Genomic DNA, 21,102 nt, shown 5'->3' with positions numbered 1-21,102 from the left:
TGCATTATCTTGTGTATAAACTCATCTATAAAAAATAGCTACCATGCTTTGCCTCTTAATTTTGATATTGTGCAGGCGTACATCTCCTCTCCTACTTCTAGAAAAGACTATTAATACCCGAAATGCAGATTATGCCAGGCGGTTGGACGAGTCCTCATTCCACCTTCGGGGATTAAATCTTAAAATAAGAAATAGACCTTGAAGCAGACTGAGAAGCGTCATTTTGGGACTATTTACGTCCCGGGATAAGTTACGCTCCCGTTTTTTTTCACTCCTCAACACATGTGGAGTGAATTCTAAAGACTTCATCTAACATTGTGTTGAGATCAACGTGTAAAAAGCCAGCGCGCACAATTACTGCTGCTGCTGCTGCTTTGTGTGATATGCTAAACATTGTGTAAACATTGGCCAGCATGGTTACCGTCGCCATGGTAGCACGACAACAGTGCTCGCCTCGGCCCCTCTAACACGGGACAGTGCTGTTATTTAATAGTTGACTATGCACCAGCATTGCATGTTTCAAACACACACACACACGCACACAGACACACACATCAGCAGGCCAGCTGTTGCTATGTTTTGCTCTTATCGCACAACAACAACAAGCACGACAAGAACAGCCTGGCTTGGGTTCAAGTACCCTAGGCCTCCAAGTCCTCGTGACAGACGCTTTTGATGGATGTCGCTGACATCATGAAAAGACGGTTTATTCTATTTGGGAAGTCGAAGCAGTGTCCGCTTCGACGCCTGACCAAGACTTGGTGTCTCAGTGTCTCGTCGTCTCGTCTGAGAGACGACGTGGCCAACTGGGAAACATCCGTCCTCAGTATCGGGCCAATGCCAGCCTTATTTTAAGGTATCGGGTACTCACAGAGAGTGTCGATACAATACTTTGGGCCCAAAAAATATATATATATTGAGTGTAAAATATGCCAAAGGACTTCCTCAATCCCATTTTAAATTCTGAATCTACAGTTCTTGCTCTGTGTGAGTAGGTAAACTATGCAACCATTACCAGCAAGGTTGCAGTGTCATGCCTGGTTAAAAAAGCTTCTCTTGAAAGCTTCACATGGGCGTGCAGCTCATTGGCTCCACAAAGAGTGACATGAACATCCATCACCACAAATCAAAGGAAGGTGTGTCCGCTGCTCCCGGTTTTGCTACTTGGAAATGCCAACTGGAGTTGTTTGCTCTTGAAACCATGGCGACGTACACACACACACACACACACACACACACACACACACACACACACACACACACACACACACACACACACACACACACACTTCAGCTTGTGCAAGGATTATATAAGAGTTTGTGCATGCATGTCTGCAGCTCCTGCAGAAAGCATGCTTTTTTTTTACATGGGTCATTTTATTAACGCAAGTGATTTAACGAGTTTGTCTCAAATATGGCGAAAAACATACGACATAGCAATAAATTCATGGTCACGCAGTATTATTATTTTTTACTTTACGTTGCCTTTGCATCGACGTGGGACCGTTGCTTACTCCTCCTCCTTCAAATAAAACATCACAAAACTCACAGAAATCGTTTCGTTTCTTAACTGGTGTCGTTTTTAAAACTATTTTTATTTTAGTTCGCGGTCAGTACAGCATATAAGTGAGCGACAGCATCTTATGGCAAACGGGCGAGCGGAACAACTACACTTCCCAGCATGCTCTGCGGTGACGTCACCTGTTCTTTCTCATCGCTCGTTCACGCCTCCTCCGACTCGCGGCTGGCTGTCGCCCCGGGATGTGTGGATGTGTGGATGCGGGGTCACTGTGTGTTTACGTTGGAAAGCTCACAACAAAGGAGAGCCTGTCATTCAAACCCAAGCCTCCACTCACGCTCACTGGATATTCTCCTCCTCGCTAGCCACACTCCTCAACGACCCCCCCTTCAAGCTTCATTTGGACATTTTCCACCTTTATTCATGAAGAGAGAATTATTCCATTTTTACCTAGCATCTTCTTCACGTGCCGGTGAGCTAGCCTGCTAAGTTGCCATTGGCGGCGGTGGCAGTGGAGCTCAAATCCGGCCGGCAGCAGAGCAAGCCAGAGACGCTGGAAATAAAGCCGTCATTGAACCCACGGTGAGTCCTTCACACGCTCGCTTAGCGTCCTTAAGCTCCTTTAGAGGCTAACAGTCGTCCTAGTACCACAGGGCCAGCTTGTTTTTAGTGGTGCTCCCAGCTGTGAGTTACGACTGGGGGGGTTGGGGGCAATGGTGGGGGAATCTTTCTTTGTGCTCATTTCCTGCTTGATTATGTGTGTCACTGCTAATAAGTTTGATTTATGTATCGCCTTTGTATGTACGCCCGGCTTGTGTTACTTTCCATCACCTCCTCTTTCCAGTATGCATGCTGACCTGTCACCAGGCAGCAAACATTGCCTGATAAGGAAGACAGCAAGAAGGAAAGCTGTGTGTGTGTGTGTGTGTGTGTGCGTGTGTGTGCTGTCTAAAAAGTTGTCTAAAAAGCCTAATGCATGAAGTTTAAAATCATCACAGGCAAAATGTGCAGAAACTGGTTCAGAAAGGTGAGTTAGACGACAGCCTCCACTAATCGTTTTCAAATCTCACCATCATTTGAATTTGAAACCTTCATGACCTGCCATCATTTAGCCTGGACTATCTCGAGATCATCCCCATCCTCCAGTCTGTCTTTCTTTCCCATCTGTTGCAGCCCCCCGCCCCGGGGGCCTTATTGCATGGGTTGAATCAGGACATTCAGCAGGCTCCTACTGTAGAATTGAAGATGGCCGGATAAAAGCGGGATTCCTAATTCATCCCCGGGAGCCATATGAAATGATTGGCACCTTCAAACAACAATGGTAGATGTCCTGTGGGTCATACCATTGTTGGGCAGAATTAGTTGAGTGTGTCTAAAGTCCTCCCAAAAGCAATTCCGCTGTCTATTACCTCCAGAGTGTTCTGCAGAGTAGTAGAGGACGTTTAACAATGTACTCCTCTTCCACCGTTCCCGACGTCAGCGTCTCAATTTCAGCGAGGTAACCCGAGTTGATGGTGTCAAAAGGGAAGCGGGCAGATAGTCTGATGTCTTAATGGAGACTCAAACACACACACGGTCTCAGCGGGATGTTGCCTTATTGTTGTTTATGAAGGAATGGATGAAGGTCAGACTGGAATGTCGTACGCCGTTCTCGTGATACGACATGTCCGCAGTAGTTAAAAAAAAAACCAATCCCGCATAATTGTAACCAATATGAGCCACATCTGCAACAATGTTTTTTTCGCAACCTCACTCGTTAATGTTGTTTTTAATTAAGAAACAACATACTGCTAACAGATGGTGGGTTTGTGTGAAGCGCCGGTGAGCAGCCTGAAAGTTAGCGGAAGCAGATTACATCTATCCCGGAAAGTGGGTCAGATGGTGGGCGCGTTTTGGCGGCCTGATTTCAACATCAAAAAATAAATTTAAAAAAAAAAAATCTGTTTTTTTTTTCCCATCTTTGATTTTATTCAGATTTGTAAGCAATATTAGAGGCCTTTCGTATATGCAAAAGAAAAGAAAATTTGTTCAATATACTAGCTTGTTAAATTCTCCTATATTGCCAAAAAACCTTTACCGTAATTTTCAGACTATAAGTCGCGTTTTTTTTCATAGTTTGGGTGGGGGGGGCGACTTATACTCAGGAGCGACTTATATACATATATATGGGTTTTTTTTTCACTTTTTTGGGCATTTTATGGCTGGTGCAACTTATACTCCGGTGCGATTTATAGTCCGAAAATTACGGTACATTTCCCAACACGTCTGAGAACATACTACGGTGATAAAATGGAAATTCCTCCACTTTACCTTTTGGAATTTTTGGGCGGGTCACCCACATCTATTCTACGTTATGAGATCATTCGCTTGAGTCGTGTTCCTCCGACACCTCGACGCCACTTTGCTCACGTTGGAAAATTCAACGACAACACAAAAGTTTCAATCGAATAATTCAGGCAAACTTTTTCAATTGTGAAAAAGATGGTAAATGTATTCCCTCATTAGAAGGAAGCGTGGTGGGAAACATTTGGAGTGCACAGCCTGCCGGAAAGCGTCGTCGTTAAATCACCCGACATGTTGACGCACGCTGACCTCAACAACAACAACACACACTTATGTTGTTGCATCATGAAGACGGAGTATTGACATGAGTCTTCTGTTTGTGTTTATCGCAGTGGGTTGTTTTTGTGTGGCTGCTTTGGATCCTGTTGCTGTTTGTTGTCCTGTGGCCGGCTTGAATCTTTGATGAGGCACTAAGTGGCCCGTTGGCCCCGCGTGTCATCAGCCCGCCCTCGCGCTGACGCTCTCGGGGAACGTCGCACGAGGCCGCCCGCATGCCTGCGCCTGAATAAATAAAGGCGTCTACTCAATTCCATGCCTCCGTCCCACCTCTGAGGACACAAATAAACCATATGTGAGTATTTGCCAGATATTGTGTTTCCTCGGAATAGACGGCGCCGCGTTGGATTCATTGAAAGTTCGTTTTGTTCATTTAAATTAAAAAGATCAATAGGTTTGACCGATTATTTAGCTGGCCAGCCAATATTAGCTCTTTTCAAATTGCCAAAAAAAATAGTCCCTTTTTTTTTTTTTTTTTACTCATTAAGATATATATTACAGAATAAGACAAAAACAATAAATCGTAAACATTTCACTCCGAAAAAATCAGCCGATGTTTGAAACCTATACTACTGTGGCGAATCAGCAATTTTGGCATTTGAGCTTTTTTTTTTTTTTTTTTTAAATAGCCCAATTTTGATTGAGCCCTGTGAAGTCTGCCTAGTAACAAGCCGCCAAACCAATGTATTTCACATTGTTTAGAAATGAAACGAATCATTAAAAATAATAAGTAAACAAAAGTCTGAAATCGATCAGACAGGTGCGGTCGGTCTTGGCCACGCAACACTTGGTGGTCCTCCCTCGCCTGCGTCCACACGTGTTTTCAACCGCGTTTACATTCCACACCCTGTTCCAAACGTCCCCGTGCTGACCTCCGCCGCATATTTCGTGCCTCGCTGTTTAGAGCCGACGAGCATTGTTGTGGCAACGCTTGTAAGTCAAGTACATCGGGGTGTGGCGGCGGGGGGGGGGAGAGTCCCCGGAAAGAAAAGTTCAGTCCGCTGCAGGAAACAAAAAGAGCATGAAAGACGTGTCTGCGAGTGGGCCGGGGAATTGGGACTTCCTGTGTGCATGGTCACTTTAGCCCGTCTGGCTCCAAGCATTTCCTGGACATAAGTATTGGGACATTTCTTCTTCCACTAACCATAAATTTGCACCACGTCTTTGGCGCTATGTGATTGTCTTTTTCTTCAATCTTTCTATTTTTCCACATTGATCTCATCATCTACTCCATTATTCTCCATCCCCTTCCCCCAAGATTCAAGCTCCCAATTCCCGGATGTGCTTCGTCTGTCCGGTATTGATAATTCTGTCTTATCTGTCTGACCGCTGTGATTCTCGCGACATTAATTTCCCGCATTCTAGCTTCGTTGGCCATTTTCCGCTGTCCTCAGGACTCCTCTCGGACTTTTATCGTCGTCTGTGTCTGGAAAGCATTAATGGGATGTTTCCCCTCTTTCGGTCAGAACTTTGACGTCTGTGAGTGCCACGTCCTTTTTTTTTTAAAAAAAGAAAACCAAAACATAATGATTTGTCCGGAATACTGTGTTATCTTGAAATGGTTGGCTCCTGTCGCCGTGGAATTAAGCACTTCCTTTTTATGCCGAGAAGGAAACACAACAGTCAGGAATTACTGTTTTATTTGACCCACCTAGTATAAATGATCAGGCTATAAATTTCTTAATCCAATCAACAAGTGAACTGTGTGTGAAAAAAACAAAACACAAACACGTGTCTTGAGTTGATCAGCTGTGCTAGAAGCGTTTCCTTGAAGGCTTTAAAAGACTTTAATCAGCTTTCCAGAACAGGACACGGGCCAAAGTGGTACATAGAATTCCAGACTTGGACAAAAGAAAGTTGAGCATTTTTCTCTATTCTTTTTATTTGTGCATCTTCACAAACAATCAAAAGTTACACAGTGGGCGACATTTTCGTTGACCGTGCACTTCCTGTTTCTTGTGGTTGTAAGGTCATGTGTGTTTCTCCTCACGGGAAGCTAAGTATAGGATTGAAAATAGTCGGTCAAATATAAAATACATATAATAAGCTAAAACTAGAGTGAAGCTCCAAAGTGTCGCCTTGGCGTGTGTGAAGTGGCTTTTGTGACTGTCATCAACTAGCTGATCTCACTCCTCTGTCTCTTTGTGTGTGTGTGTGTGTGTGTGTGTGTGTGTCACTAAGCAGCAAGCTGCGTGTCACAACGAGGTCAAGAGTGTGCGCACGCACAAGCACGTGCCCGCACAACCTGCACTCATATAATTAACGCTATTTTGTGCCGATTCCCAAACACCGTCTTCTTCTAAACTATCATCATTAGAGCAGACTGAGGAACGAGTGGTTCTTCACCTCCCTTCGCCGCATCACATGCCATTGATCCATTTATAATTGACGCCGAATATAGATCTCTTGTTCGCACGCCATGTTCGCACGCTAGGAGTCAAGGGAGTCGAGACGCGCTTCTCTCAGTCTGCACGCAGGTGTTTATTAATTCATCTCGAATCCAAGTCAAGGCGCCGCTGCGTTTGGAGTGTGAAGGTGGAATTGTGTCAAAGTCACAGACAAAAACAAACCGGACTCAGTTTGACTGTTTTCTTGCTAACGTCCTCGCTTCTCTTCCAGGGGAGGACTGACGGACGGCTGAAGCATGAGAGGCTGGAGTTGAGGCTCAGCTGACCCTCCCCCCTTCCTCCTCCTCCTTTCCCACCCCTGTGTTCCACTCAGCTCAGCACCACCACCCCAAAATCCCTGTCCCGCTTCCCCCGCCGCAGCCCACCCGGACGTCCATCCATCCATCAGCCGAGCCCGATGTACTCCCCCGAGCAGGAGAACATCTGCACCACTTCCATCAAAGTGCCAGTCAAATATGGAGAGCTCATCGTGCTCGGGTAAGCAGCCCCGATTACACCCAATCACGACAGTTCAATGCTCCGGATCGCCAGGGCTCCACAATCTGAAAAAAAAAAGGCCTCCTAGAACTTTAGAGGGAAAATAATAGACGCTGCAACATGTTGTGACCAAAATTCGAAAGTGACAACAAGGCAGCTGTTGTCATTAGCGGCTGTGTGTTTCAACACCACGCAGGAAGTGAGCACACATGGAGCACGTTTTGCAGGAATCCGCCCAAACCACGGCGTGTCAGGAAGCATCCGTGTTTTTGTCCGTTGAGCGAGAACACGTCCAGCGGGGTCCGGGGGCTTTCTGACTGAGTAACCCCGCTCAGTGTTTGGGAAGTGTAAGCGCATTGCCATGGCGACAGGGCCAGTTTACGCACAACCCTAAACACTTTTCTATATTTTATTATTTTCTTATTTTATTAATTTAGTTCTTTGGTCATACGCGATGCTACCGACCCTTTTCGAAATGTCCGCCTGACCCAGAATACAAAAAAAGCAACAGTGGTTTGAAAAGAAAAAAACCCAGCCAAGCAAAGTGGAAAAGCTTTGAGAGCCAGACGCATTTTACTGCTTTTTCCACTGAAGAAAATTTTCCACGGTGATCTGCGCGTCAACACCGCTTTAGACCGGCAAAGTTTGAGTCAGCAACCAAACAGGCAAGTAATCAAGGTGTGTGCATTGTGTGTTGTTAAACAACACACGTTTGTAATGCTCTCGGTTGGCATGAGGTGAGCGAACCTATCGGGAAGCGCGGCCACGTTATTGTTGGCGCGGAGGCGCCACTTTGTTGCGTGCTGACGATGTTGATGATGACGAGGGTGTGGTGAAGGTTTTTTCCCCTACTTCCAGCTGAGCATGTGGACTTGAGTCAAAACAAACCTCGGAAAAGCCGCTCAAAGGGACGATTCAGTCGCTTTAAAAGCCCAACTCTGCCTTTTTTTTTTTTTTTTCCCTCCTGAATGTGTACTTCTTTAAGATGATGTAAAGGCAAAGAAAGAAAAAAAAGAAATAACAAAAGTGTGCTTTTATATAGACAACAAAATGTGGCTGACTTGATGATATGGGAAAGTCCACACACGCATGTTTTAAACACAAATGTCACTTTTGAGAGCCATTGGATGTGAACCCGTTGCATGTGTGTGTGTGTGTGTGTGTGTGTGTGTGTGCAGGTACAATGGCTCTTTACCCAACGGCGACCGAGGCCGACGCAAAAGCCGCTTCGCCCTGTGCAAACGGCCGAAAGCCAACGGCGTCAAACCCAGCACGGTTCACATCGCCTGCTCCCCACAGGCTGCCAAGGTCACACATTAACACACACGTACACAAATCCAAAAGTGTCTGAATGTGTGTCCAAGACTGAGTGCGGGTTTACTTAAGGTGAAACGAAAATGTTGAAATGGAACACTGGGAAATGTTTATAAGAGAGAAAGCATTTATAAATGGATAATCACATCTGTGCCTAATATACAATATTTGGTGTGAACACACACACACACACACACACACACACACACACACAAAGGGTCGTTTCACATGTCTGGAAGCGTGCTTGCCTTACGGGTGGTCTCAAAACCATTTGGCTGGATTGTCCGGACGGCAAAGCCACGATACAAACTGGCTTGACCTTCCTTTTGCCTTAGCAACTGTCGGACCCTCCTCGCTTTTTTGCCCCCTTCACCGTGTTTTGTCTTGCCTTCAGGCCATCAGCAACAAAGACCAGCACAGCATCTCGTACACGCTGTCCAGAGCCCAGACGGTGGTGGTGGAGTACACGCACGACGCCAATGTCGATATGTTCCAGGTAGTGTCGTGTTTGTTTGAAATGTTCTCTTTTATTCATGATGCCGAATGCAAGATGATTAATAATTCATCCTCCTCCGCCGGAATGTTGTCAACACCGTCGGAAGTGCCTTTTAACATCACCTTGATAACAGCGTGAAACACTTATAAGCGTGATTCATTGTTGGGGTTATTATGTGATGTTGGGAAGAGTACAGTCAGTCTTGTACAGCGTTGTTGTTTTCAGTTTTTAGTCATTTCCTCCTTTGACTGCCTTAACGGAGCGAAAATGACGTGAAATGATCAAGGCGACTTTGATGTCTATTTTTCTTTCTCTCTCTCGCTCGCTCGCTCGGCCCAGAAAAAAGAAAAAATAGGTCGAGCGTCTTCTCTGCCGGAGCCGCCGCCGCGCATGCAAGTTTAATTCCAAAACGTGTTTAATATTCACAGCGATGTCAGAGGTTAAGCTGCAGGGCAACCGGCGGGAGAGCAAAGCATGACAGATGAGCGTGGAATTGATGGATTCTTTTTTTTTGGTCTGAATGTGCAGTGAAGAATAACTTTCTCTTAAGATAACACGCAAGGAAATCAATGTGGACAAAAATATCGGGACACGTGATTGAAATAAAACACATTTTCATTACAACTGCCTAATCTGTTGGCCGTTATTAAGTATCGGTACTCGGTATCGGGTGATAACTCAAATATTCCATACTTGAAAGTAAAAGCAAAGTGCAGAAATAAAAATCATCAGTTGGACCCTGGTTCTTGTTTCTGCAGGTGGGTCGTTCCACAGAGAGCCCAATAGACTTTGTGGTGACCGACACGGTGGCGGGCAGCCAGAGCAACGGCGACACGCAAACCGTCCAGAGCACCATCTCACGCTTCGCCTGCCGCATCATGTGTCAGCGCACACCGCCTTACACCGCCCGCATCTACGCGGCCGGCTTCGACTCGTCCAAGAACATCTTCCTCGGGGTGAGGAGCCGCGTCGCCGGAAATCCAAAGTGGGCGAACGAGTGCAAAGTTTGCTCTTTTGGATTCAGGAGAAGGCCGCTAAGTGGAAGACGTCCGACGGGCAGATGGACGGCCTGACCACCAACGGCGTGCTGGTGATGCACCCCCGCCACGGCTTCAGCCAGGACTCCCGGCCCGGCGTGTGGCGGGAGATCTCCGTCTGCGGGAACGTCTTCACGCTGCGAGAGACGCGCTCGGCCCAGCAGCGGGGAAAGATGGTGAGCGGATGCAAGGCACCCAGCAAACCCCTTCGGGCGTGACGAGAAGAAAGGTGTGTTTTGTGGCGTGCAGGTGGAGACGGAGTCTCAAGAGCTGGTGGACGGCTCGTTGATCGACCTGTGCGGCGCCACGCTGCTGTGGCGCACGGCCGAGGGCCTGTCGCGCACGCCCACCCTCAAGCACCTGGAGGCCCTGCGGCAGGAGATCAACGCGGCGCGACCCCAGTGCCCGGTGGGCTTCAACACGCTGGCCTTCCCCTCCATGCGGCGCAAGGACACGCCGGACGAGAAGCAGCCGTGGGCCTACCTGCGCTGCGGCCACGTGCACGGCTACCACGACTGGGGAAACCGCTGCGAGGAACGGGACGGGCGGCAGCGCGAGTGCCCCATGTGCCGCGCCAAGGGGCCCTACGTGCCCCTGTGGCTGGGCTGCGAGGCCGGATTCTACGTGGACGCCGCGCCGCCCACGCACGCCTTCGGCCCCTGCGGCCACGTCTGCTCGGAGAAGACGGCCGCCTTCTGGAGTCAGATCCCGCTGCCCCACGGCACGCACACCTTCCACGCCTCGTGCCCCTTCTGCGCCCACCAGCTGAGCGGCGAGCGCGGCTTTGTCAGACTCATCTTCCAAGGACCCCTGGACTAGAGCACGCCGTCTGTGGACGTCTTTTCTTTTTTTTGGTCCTAGTTGTCTCGCTCTCATTTTTAAGTGACCTTTTGGAGGATTCCTTTTTCAAGACAAATATTTCTATATTTTCCACCAAGAGGAAAAAACAGCTGGAGAGACTTTGTGATTGTGACAACAGTATTTATCCCAAACCAAAAGCTACAGTGCGCCTTTTTGTTCTTGTCCCCCCAAAATATACGCACTCCTCGAAACGTCAGGATAAGCCAGAAATGCACTAGAACCTTCAAAGGTGAACTTAATGTAACCTTAAATCAACTTTTGAATGTCCATCCCTTCAATATTTCAGTACAGTGGTGCATTGAGACAATTGGTTGACTAAATCACATCTCAACGAAGGTCAGGTAAGGTCTTAAAACAATTGACGATCAAAAGTATTTTGCGATCAATTTGATAATCAATTCGTTGTCACTTAATCATTGTCATTTTAAATCTGTGACAGTTTTACTTGGTGTTTGCTAATCATTTGATCACGACACATCCTGTTTCTAGCAAACATACACATTCAAATGTGAGGTGCCTATTGAAAATCCAAAGCGATGCAACACCGCCATCTAAAGGGACAAATTAGTCATTACAAGTGGTTTACAAACTTGACTTTTGTAAACTGGCGCCATCTGGTGGTGTTTCTAAAAGAACAAAAATATTCAAAAGACGATTATGCAGATTTTTGGGGGGGGACACTCTGTGCGTCTCTTGAGCTAATTGAAACCTTTCATTGTTGTTTATTTATGGCCCTCAAAGCATTGCGTCGCTTTCAAATCTTTGTACTCTGCAGATTTTGTGTGTGTGTTTTGAGGGCTTTTCCGTGGTCTTTCATTTGTGTATATGTCGTATTTAAACGTTTTGTCCCGCGTTCGACAAAGCAATACCTTTTCTGAACCTCCTGAAGCAAAATAGGTCGTCTGAGTGACGTCACCTTGAACCCTTTAAAGCAGCGCAGCCATGTAGCAGGACTTCCAAATGGTTTTTGTGACCACTGTTATGAATGCCAGTGTTGTTTATTGGTTGGAAAATCTTTACTGTATATCCATGAATGTACACGCTTTATCCAGAAGTTATTTTGACGCTCTCAGAAAAGGAGCGTGAGGGGGATTTCTGCGTCATGTGTTTTTTTTTTTTTATACGCTGACACTCGATGACGTCAGCAATAACGGTTTAGGTTTGATTGACTTTTCACGGACGAGTCACAACAGGGCGTCGCTGCGCGTACGATGACGTCACACTCAAACCCGAAGTATCCCGAACTCACCTCAGGGAGACGAAGCTATACGAGTAAACCTGTGGCACGCGTACACAATACACACGTTATACTTATTTTCTGCACGGACCTTTTGCCCAAACACGTAAGAAATGGCTTTTCTTATGGTCCTGTCAATCATCCCGACAAGCTTGTGCTCATTGTCCTCATCTAAATGTGTTTTTTTCGTGAAGGTGAAAGAAAGCAGAAGAATGTTTTTCTATTAACTTTAAACAATAAAGTGAAAAAGATTTGCGTGTTGTAGGTTTTTTTGGGGTATGGACACGTACACCAAAATTTAAAAAAAAAAAAAAAGTGGTTGTAGCGTTCACTGCTGCCGCGCAAGCGCAGTAAAACTAATTGACTATAAACCCCTAACCTGAAAATCTTTAATGGATTAATCTTGAATGACGTCACGTTCGCTCATATCTATTCAGCAGATGTGAAAGGTCGTACAAACGTTGGAATGGCGACAACAGCTGCACGCATCATTTCGGAGGAGGACGACGTCCCATGAGCAAAATTCCAATACGGTTTCATTGCCAAACATAGTGTGGAACAACTCAAAAGTCAGCGGGAAGAAAGCCGTTTTGGTCGAAAGGTAAGCCTGCGATAGCTCTCTCACTCCGGTGAGGTCCAGCTAGGTAACCTCGTGTTGTTGACTTTCCTGAAAATTAATCGACAAACGTAGTGTGGAGCAACTTAAACGTTGGCTGACATTCAGAGACCTTAAATTTAGCTGAAAGAAAGCCGTTTTAGTCGATAGGTAAGCTTTATTGTGTGATAAGTCTCTCTCAGGTGAGCTAACCTCATGTTGCTAACTTTCGTGAAACTTAACATAGTGTGGATCAACTTAAACGTTGTTCTAAATACCCACTTATTTAAAAAGCCATATAGTAGATTTTATAACGTGAGCCACAGAGCCATAGTTCAGTGTATGATATTGCACTTTAATCAGACTTCAGTCACACTTCCAACACTTATTGCTGCTTTCTGTCTCATTCTTTATGTGTATGTGTGTGTTTGGCATCTCCTGATGATTAACAACACAAAGAAAACACTGAAATAATAATTCACAATGTTGTAAGACGGTACTTAAGGCCTTCAACTTCATTTCAGATGACTTCAGTTCTTGTTAATGAACATTTGCTACCATATAGTATAGTACAGTTATATTCACATGAAAGTTGTGAGTTTTGTCAGCTAGCAGGGGGCAGCGTCTTTTTGAAAACAAACACAAAAAAAAAAGGTCACATGGTTGGGATGAAGACTGACGGGTGGGCGTGGTCACATGACCAGTGTAGGCGTAGTCGGCATGTCAGTGGGCATGGTCTTAGTGGTCCAGGATCCGCAGATTTCCAGACACGATCTTGTTCTCCAGCATGGATCCCGCCGGGATGTCGATGCGATCCCCGTGGTTAGCGATGATGATCACCGTACCCTGCCAAGAAACACCGCACAGACTTGAAACCCTGACCTGATTTAGGAACCCTAACCTAGGCCCCGAACCGGTGTGGCACTTTACCTTGAGCGAGACGTTCTTGCCAAAGGTGACATCCCCTGACACGGTCAGGTGGTCCAGCTCCAGCATGTCAGGGATGCTTTCGAAGCGGGTCAGGTACTCTTGGACCTGAATGTGACACATCACTTTGAGTACTAAACTTGTCTTGCGGTTAAGATCCCAACCCCGCTCCGCCATTTGTGGCGTGGCACCTTAGTGAAGGAGCTCCCAAGCTTGACGTGCGGCGTGGTGGGGAACTCCCTGCGGGGGCTCATGGTTAGCGAGCCGGCGTCCAGACTGTACAGGTTGGACATGACCAGCAGGAGGTCCGAGGTGGTCTTGACGGGTAGGAAGCGGCTGCGGGGCACGTTGATGCCCAAGGCGCTGTCGAAGCACTTGATGGCCGCGCCCACCGCCGTCTCCAGCTGGATTACGTTCTGACCTCCGTCCAGCGTCTGTATAAGCGGGAAATTGATATTGACCAAATCTAGGCAATGAGTGTGCTGTTGTATCTAGCCTTGTTGTTGACGATGATCTCCATGTCCATGGCCTTCTGCTCCTGCAGTCTCTTGATGGCGGACAGCGAAATCCAAAGGTTGTTGGTGTTGAAGATCTTGAACTTGGACACCGACTTGAACTCGTCCACGTGGGCTTTGGGCACCTGAGCGATTTCCAGCAGCCGCAGTTTACCCTCGTACTCGATCAGCGTACCGCCCTGAAAGTCACACCGGATATTAGAAATGGCTTCTGACAATTTCCATGACCCGGTAGCGCCACCTGAAGGCCATTTGACGCAACTCTGGCGGCACCCACCTTGACGTCAGCGCGCGTCTTGTCCGTCACCTCCATGACAAACTCGCATCGCTTGCCGTTGTGTCGCCCCACCAGGTGGTTGAGGATGTGCAGGTCCACAGTGGCGCCCAGGTTGTCTATGTTGGACACAAAGATGTACTCCTTGCCCTCAGCAATCAGTTGCTCCAGCAGGCCCGAGTTGTAGAAGCTGGCGTAGATGTCGCCGTGGCCCGGCGGGTACCAGCCCTCTGCGTTCTGACCCGTCGTGTTCAGGCTGGTAGGGATGGGCAGCAGCGACTCTTTGTTGATGCGAGGATACCTGAAGAGAAGGCGACGGAAACGTCTCAGAGAACTTCAAAAGCGGATTTGACCGAGCGAGCGTTGGGATCAAAGCGAGATCAACGGTCCAGGATTAATTCCGGCTCGATGCGCTGAAATGCTCGGACGCTTCGTTTCTTTGATGTCAGCCTTTGAATCACTTCCAAATTCCATTTGGAAGAAAAAAAAAATCCATTCACCTGCTCTGGTTGAAGGTGTGTATCTTGACACGGTGATGTGTGTACTTCTGCAAGATCTTCTTGGTGTCTTCATCTGTGTTGAAGGAGTTCATGAGTACCAGAGACACGTCCGCGTTGTACGTCTTATTCAGGTGCTGCGGGGCAAAACAAAAAATACAAATTAATAATTATCACAGTACTAATCCTTAAGCAAATTTCATTTCGTGTCACGTTTAATGTCCAAAACGGAACGGATAAAAGGGTGGAGTTTTTTTTTTTTTTACTTCAAAGCAAGTCAAGAGGTTTGCCAAACATTAACCAGATGGAGAATTTCCATTTGGACATCCAAAACCCGACACAGTTTTGGGGAGGAGACTTGTTCTCACTTCAGGATGTTTAACACACCCATACGCTAATATGCACTGCAAACAATTTACAAGCGCGACGTGTAATGTTGACACATCTCAAAAGTCGAGGCGAGTCAAGCACTTTGAGACTTTAGTCAAGTACTTCTCAAACGTTTGACGCTAAGCAGCATTTAAAAGAAAACACAGCTTTCAAAGTAACACCAACCTGACCAACAATAAAGTTGAATAAAAGTTCAGCAAAAGCCAGGCAGAAGACATTAAGTACAAATTAAAAATTAACACTTATTTATTATATGGGGTTCATAGCTAACTAGCATTTTTCCCAATGTATAGTGCCGCCTTGAGATACAACAGATGAAAAATGTACGGTACATGAAAATGTACTGTACTAAAAATGATACAAACAGGCCTCATCCACGGTGGAGTGAAAGCGCTTGCGGTGATCCAAAAAAAGTTTGCGTGTATCTGAACGGTTTCTATTTTCTCTACAAACAGGTTGTTTGGGGACTGGAGGTAATGCAATCGGAGCTGAGCTAAGCAGAACTGGGGCGCAGTGATTGGGACACAAGAGAGCAGTGTACTGGTAGATGGGGGGGGGGGGGGGGGGGGGGCGGTGTCCCGCAAGGCCCTTACGAAACACACCCTCACTCACTCGCATATATGCAATACGCTGACCAAATATGAAGATAATTACACAGGAGCGAAAGAAAAAGGTAGATTCTTCCATCTGGCCCACATACAAGTGATTTATTGAATTTAATGGTTAGCACATGGCGTCCAATGTTTGCTGTACAAGCCACAGATCCTTCTTGGATCTCTGGACGCTGGTAGTGTGCCTGAATATTTCGTAACTAGAATCATTCATGTGTTGGAAACTCAATACCGAGTTTTATCCACATATGTAAGAGGCCTCGTTCGAAAGTGAAGATATCTGAATCCAAATGTTTTTTTTTTCTTTCTTCTTTTCAAGCTGCCGTGACAGCGCCGTAGAGCAAAAATTATGAGGCGTAACTTGAACCGCTCAAGGACACGTCATCCTAACAAACAATCCGAGCGGAGACAGAGCTGACGTTACCGTCACATCACTTCCCGCCAAGCCCATCTGAAGTCACCGTTAGTCTCGGCTGGTTTCTTTGGACACTCTGGCGTTTAGCGAGCGTGATTTAAGCTAACGTTTTGTTTATTGTTACCTCGATCTGCTGCACGGTGAGATCCAGGAAGGTGTTCTCGTTGCGGACGCTGATCAGACTCTTGGGCCCCTTGCAGCCCATGCTGGTACCGAGACCCCCGTTCAGCTTGACCACCACCAGCTTGTTGAGGCTGTCGGCGACGCCTTGCGGAAGGCCTCGCGCCACGATCTTATCATACGGGTGGATCTGCACACACGCGAACAAATGGCGTCACGAGCGCCGCTCGCGTCGACTGAGCGCAGAAGTGAAACATTTGAGGTGGTTCGCCACATTCAAATCGGACAAGGGCGAGAATGAAATTAGGTGTGCGCAAACTTCCTGCTGGCAAACCGCAAGCGTGACATCCTTCCTCTCTCAAAAAGCTCAATGCAGTAATACGGGTTAGCAAAGCGTTTTACGGAGCAGACCGCGGAATTAGCACCAGTGCGGTTCAGACGGGATTCCCCCCTTTCCTCCGATGAGCACTTGGCGGCCTACATGCATTTAGCAGTCGGTTTGACAAATCGACAAGAATGTTGGCTTCGCTGATTTAACGGCCTAAACCTCGTTAGCGCGCATCGCTGTCATTTTTTGGATCCCCTTTAATCTCCAAAGTTGTTATTGTTATTTAGCTCATGTGTCACATATGGTGGAAAGAAAAGAGAGCTGCTGAGAGAGAGGCGAAGCAAGGGGAGGTGTGAGAACGGCGATGGAGAAAGACAGAGCAGGCTTTGTGTGTGCGCGTTTGTGGCAAGCCACTGAAGGCGTTTTGTAAAAGAGCAGCGACACAGAAGGTCCGCGCACTCCCATCAAGAATTTACCGTTCCGCTGGTGAACCCCAATTTGGGTCGTCGGGCGTGAATCATTAACGCGCTCGCGGTTTGCTGCAAATTCGACTGCGGGCGATTCATGAATGAATGATTACGACATTACGATTCATAGAGTTTGGCATCATTTTGTGTTTGGAGAAACACAGAGTTCGGAACCGAGGGGACCGGACCGCCCATAGCAGAAGCAGGGTGGCCATTGGGAATTTTGAAAGAGACTCGAATGGCTGGTCCATATCTGGCCTGGTTTCACTCAAATGCTTTGAACTGAAATATTTTCATTTATTATAAATATTTTACATATAAATAAATTAAAATTGTATAAATAAAACTAAAATCTATATAATACAATATATTGTAACCTCGGTCTCGATAGCGTATTGTATCATACATATTGATTTTAATTTTATTTGTCTTAAAAAAGATTAACATCCTACATTTTATGTTGCTTATCACGCACAGGAAAGTCCAATAGTTATAAATGCACTTGGCAGGGAAGTCGACTTTCATAACCGGTTTATTATGTGTGTTCAACAACGAAGACTCCAAAGTTCGGTCCTGACATCAAGTATTTCGAGACTGCTTGCTTTGCGCGTTATCAGTGTGTGTTTTGTGACCCATTTGAGCACATAAGTCAACTCACAGAGTCCTCGGGCGGTCGCCGTATCTTGATCCATTCCACCGATGGACCCTTAACCTGGAGGAATCTGTGGAATAGATTCCTGAAGCCCTCAAAGTCTTTCTTGCATGCCTGAAACACACACAGTCTTTTTTTGTACATTTTCGGACGATACAAGTGTAGCCTGGGTTGTTAGCGGAAACACTAACATACATACAGAGCTCTTGCGCAATTTGACAAGTTAAATAACTCCTTGGAGGTAATAAATTCCTTTTCAGGCCTTTGGACCACACACACACAAGATTACTATTGGCGGTACTTTTGAAGATTGGAGATAAAATTGCTTGCTCAGCACAAACTTTGTTTATAAGCTCATCTCCTCTCCTCTCCGGATTTATATTGCTTTTTAAAGAACGCTGGTGCATCACATTCAAGAGTATTGAGCGGAATCATAAAGGCTACGTGAAGACCTCGCACACGTGGTCCCCTGGGTGGCCCCGCCCTCGACACACACGCATCAAGTCGGCCTCATTGGCACCGCAGCACAGTATGTGTCACTCGTGTGTTTTCCCGGCGACCCCCTCCGCCCTCCAAATGGCAAGCAGATGCTGGACGAGAACGAAAGATGGAGATGTTACCTCTCTCTCTGCGCCCGCCGTGGTGTCCAATAGCTTCTCCATCTCGCTGTGTATGGAGGTCTCCAGCTGCTGCCGCATCATTTCCTGGAAGTGAGACATCTCTCCGTTGAGCACTCCTTTTCTCAGACCTGCATAGGCAGAAGAGTCAAAGGGAATTGAATGAGCCAGATGTGTACCATTGAAACAATAACATTGAAGAGATGTGAAGGCTGTTAGGGGAAAAAAAACAAAAAACGACACCGGAATGTAAATATCGACTTGGTGTTCTCTCAGCGTCCGTTGCACTTAAATCCGTTTCATATATTTAAAAGTGACCCATCACAAAGTTGGCACATTAATAAAGCGGTTCAAGTTCAGGCTAGCTGCTAACTAGCCACATTAGCTACATTAATCATGTACGAGAAAAATATGGCTGAAAAGATTTGTATTCAGTCAATCATTCCCTGAGAATGTCTGATTCAGTTTGAAAAAAATCAAAAACTTACATTTGGAAACAAGATGTTAAGGCTTTTTTTTTTGGCAGAAACATTCTTGTGTTCTGATGAAGTTGTGGAAGGACAGCGTACACTTATGGGGAAGAATGACTCATGAGTCTCAATAATGAAACATTTTATGAGAACATCGAAGGAAGGAAGAGCGTCATAATTACGCTCTCAACAATATGAACAAGTTAATAGTTAGGAAGTGGAGTTACGCAACTTAAGCTCGTAAAAAGCTACCAATGGTCCATCTCGTACTAGTCACGGAACAGTATTGTGAAATGCCAGGACAGGGATGTGAAGCATCCTGTTGTGATGATAGCAATTGTCGCCATGTCTCGTCAATATCCCGCTCCGAATCTCTTTTTGGCAGCACAGAAACTTTGTGGCCCATTTCCAAGCTACAGCAGCTGCTTGCTGATCCAAGACTTGGATCCAACATGACTGCGGAGTCGTGGAAAACGACAAGACATGGTAATATCACTTTTAAAGAAAGGAGGAGTTAGTAGCTGGTTTTTTTTGTTTGTTTTTTACGAGTATTGTTTCAAGCAGTGTCGCTTTTTCGCTTACAGAAGCAAATTCCGATAAAAAGCGGAAAGAAGAGTAAAAGTGACAAGTAGGATGTCGTGACATCCAGCTGTGGAGCAAGAGGTTGGGAAATGAGACACTTTGTCTTTTTGAGCTTTGATTCAAAGCACAGACTTAAATTCTGTGCTGCAATTTGGCAGGATACCTGTGTGAAAGCGGCTAACTAATTTTGGATTCTTTTGGGGAAGTGTGGCAATTTGTTTCTTCTCTGGGTTTTGGTCTTGGATTTATTATGATCTATTATTAAATACGGAATATAGTCATTCATTTAGCAATTTACAAATGAAAGTGTGTTTATTACACCACATTGCGACATCCCTCACGTGACCACTGGAATTGTTTGATAACTAAACTAAACATCCTGAATAGTGTAAATGGATTTTTTTTCTTCAATTCGGGATGGATGGTCAAAGAGGTAAACACAATAATTGTAGCCACAAAATAAGTCTAGTTCACATATTTGAAGTAGAAAGATGATATGCATACGACTTCTTACCTTCAACAAAAAGGGCCATGTTCAAATCTGTCGGGAAATAAGACGTCTAGAACGAATTAATAATAATAATTGCCAGTTAATCCCAAAGTGTCATCCGAGCAGGAAAGTTTTCCTGGGCTGAGTGCTGAATCACCAGCGGCGCTTACAGATCATCGGACCATCTCATCAAAGTTTTGAAGCACACTCTTCCTGGTCAGTCGCCAAATGAAATCTCACAAAACGTCGGATTATCCCTTGCCTCCTCCTTTCCAGCCCGACATAAACCACGTCCCAAATCCTGGCTGTGACAGTGTGACGACTGACCTCAACCCAGGCTTTTCCTCCTTCCTTCCTTCTCCTCCTCCTCCCCTTCAAAGCCCCTCCTTGGGATTTTACGACCACATGACTGCGACGATTTCTCCTCGCCTTTGTTTTTGACATCACCGAACACGTGCATTTATGTCAATTATTAATCCACCAGGAAGAACACTCCCATCCTCCGATCGTACGTAACGGAACTTTACAAACGCGCAAGTGTGAACGCAGCACGGAGGCGATGCGCACACAGGACATGTCCGTAAAACGGAGGTGCAATGAACGCACCACGGGGAAGAGGAACCACTGTGGCTAAAGAAAGAAATGAGGAAAAGGGAGAAACCCCCTAATGGGTTAAGATAGCCAGGTAGTTACGTGCTTACCAACAGAGATATTGTCTACAAAACCGGGGGTGTTAGTATTACCGTTTGGCCGCAGGATGCCGGTGATCGGTAGAGTCGGCCCGGTCCAGCGGTTGCAAAGAGACCACCGCCAGCAACTCCCCGCAGAGGACACACGCACGCGCACACGCTACACGCACGCGCAAGTATTTATTTCTTCTCGGTGGCGTGTACAGGCCAACGCACCAGGCTGGCTGTGTAGAAAAAAAATAATTAAAAATGCGTGTGGAATGTGACTAAAAAAGGAAGAAATATTTGATGATTCGTCCTCGAGACATTCCAAACAGGAACGAATTGGAACCTGACAGCGCGAGGCGAAGCCAATCAGAGCTCGGTGTTCTCATGACGTCACCGCCAAGCCCCAATGAGTTTGTGAGTTTTATATTTTCCGGAAATACAATCCTTATATCAAACTGACTAATAAAGTAAAAATGATGATGATAATAGTGGCTTACCTTTGTATAG

The 21,102-nt window shown here is 46.2% G+C and overlaps 3 protein-coding genes across 6 annotated transcripts in view; 2 read left to right on the top strand and 1 right to left on the bottom strand.

Moving 5' to 3' along the window:
• Positions 1 to 1,721: 1,721 nt before the first annotated feature.
• Positions 1,722 to 12,223, top strand: peli1b (pellino E3 ubiquitin protein ligase 1b). 2 transcript variants are annotated; one of them, XM_061285393.1, is made up of 8 exons: positions 1,722 to 2,101; positions 4,195 to 4,433; positions 6,758 to 7,023; positions 8,202 to 8,331; positions 8,732 to 8,833; positions 9,592 to 9,789; positions 9,858 to 10,046; positions 10,120 to 12,223. In XM_061285393.1, exons 3-8 carry the CDS (start codon positions 6,944 to 6,946, stop codon positions 10,687 to 10,689), a joined length of 1,269 nt encoding a protein of 422 aa, XP_061141377.1. In that variant the 5' UTR covers positions 1,722 to 2,101; positions 4,195 to 4,433; positions 6,758 to 6,943; the 3' UTR covers positions 10,690 to 12,223. The 2 variants fall into 2 exon arrangements, with proteins under 2 accessions (XP_061141377.1, XP_061141376.1); XM_061285392.1 differs by lacking the exon at positions 4,195 to 4,433.
• A 674-nt stretch (positions 12,224 to 12,897) lies between these two features.
• On the bottom strand, positions 12,898 to 20,801 carry ugp2b (UDP-glucose pyrophosphorylase 2b). 2 transcript variants are annotated; one of them, XM_061284749.1, is made up of 11 exons: positions 20,089 to 20,231; positions 19,943 to 19,988; positions 18,380 to 18,507; positions 17,766 to 17,873; positions 16,317 to 16,502; positions 14,780 to 14,913; positions 14,283 to 14,580; positions 13,987 to 14,184; positions 13,682 to 13,924; positions 13,494 to 13,598; positions 12,898 to 13,409 (listed from the first exon to the last, which is right to left on the bottom strand). In XM_061284749.1, the coding sequence occupies exons 2-11, from the start codon at positions 19,959 to 19,961 to the stop codon at positions 13,302 to 13,304; spliced, it is 1,527 nt and encodes a 508-aa protein (XP_061140733.1). In that variant the 5' UTR covers positions 19,962 to 19,988; positions 20,089 to 20,231; the 3' UTR covers positions 12,898 to 13,301. The 2 variants fall into 2 exon arrangements, with proteins under 2 accessions (XP_061140733.1, XP_061140734.1); XM_061284750.1 differs by lacking the exons at positions 19,943 to 19,988; positions 20,089 to 20,231 and adding an exon at positions 20,662 to 20,801.
• Positions 20,802 to 20,871: 70 nt separating this feature from the next.
• The window catches only part of wdpcp (WD repeat containing planar cell polarity effector), a 42,645-nt gene continuing 42,414 nt past the window's right edge, over positions 20,872 to 21,102 (top strand). For both annotated transcript variants that reach the window (XM_061284743.1, XM_061284737.1), the window contains exon 1: positions 20,872 to 21,009. The gene's annotated coding sequence lies outside the window, so the exon portion shown is untranslated. The remainder of the gene's footprint in view (positions 21,010 to 21,102) is intronic.

The sequence above is a fragment of the Syngnathus typhle genome, linkage group LG8 (genome assembly GCF_033458585.1).
Source record: "Syngnathus typhle isolate RoL2023-S1 ecotype Sweden linkage group LG8, RoL_Styp_1.0, whole genome shotgun sequence".
NCBI classification, from domain to species: Eukaryota; Metazoa; Chordata; class Actinopteri; order Syngnathiformes; family Syngnathidae; genus Syngnathus; species Syngnathus typhle.
This window is presented reverse-complemented; position numbering and strand designations above follow the sequence as displayed.

Coding starts and splice junctions, on each gene's coding strand:
- peli1b (XM_061285392.1), top strand. CDS start 6,944: ATGTACTCCCCCGAGCAGGAGAACATCTGCACCACTTCCATCAAAGTG. Junction 8,332..8,731: donor GCTCCCCACAGGCTGCCAAG/GTCACACATTAA, acceptor TCTTGCCTTCAG/GCCATCAGCAACAAAGACCA. Junction 9,790..9,857: donor CCAAGAACATCTTCCTCGGG/GTGAGGAGCCGC, acceptor TTTTGGATTCAG/GAGAAGGCCGCTAAGTGGAA.
- ugp2b (XM_061284749.1), bottom strand. Junction 14,914..16,316: donor TCACCGTGCAGCAGATCGAG/GTAACAATAAAC, acceptor TTTGCCCCGCAG/CACCTGAATAAGACGTACAA. Junction 14,185..14,282: donor AGACGCGCGCTGACGTCAAG/GTGGGTGCCGCC, acceptor TGTGACTTTCAG/GGCGGTACGCTGATCGAGTA.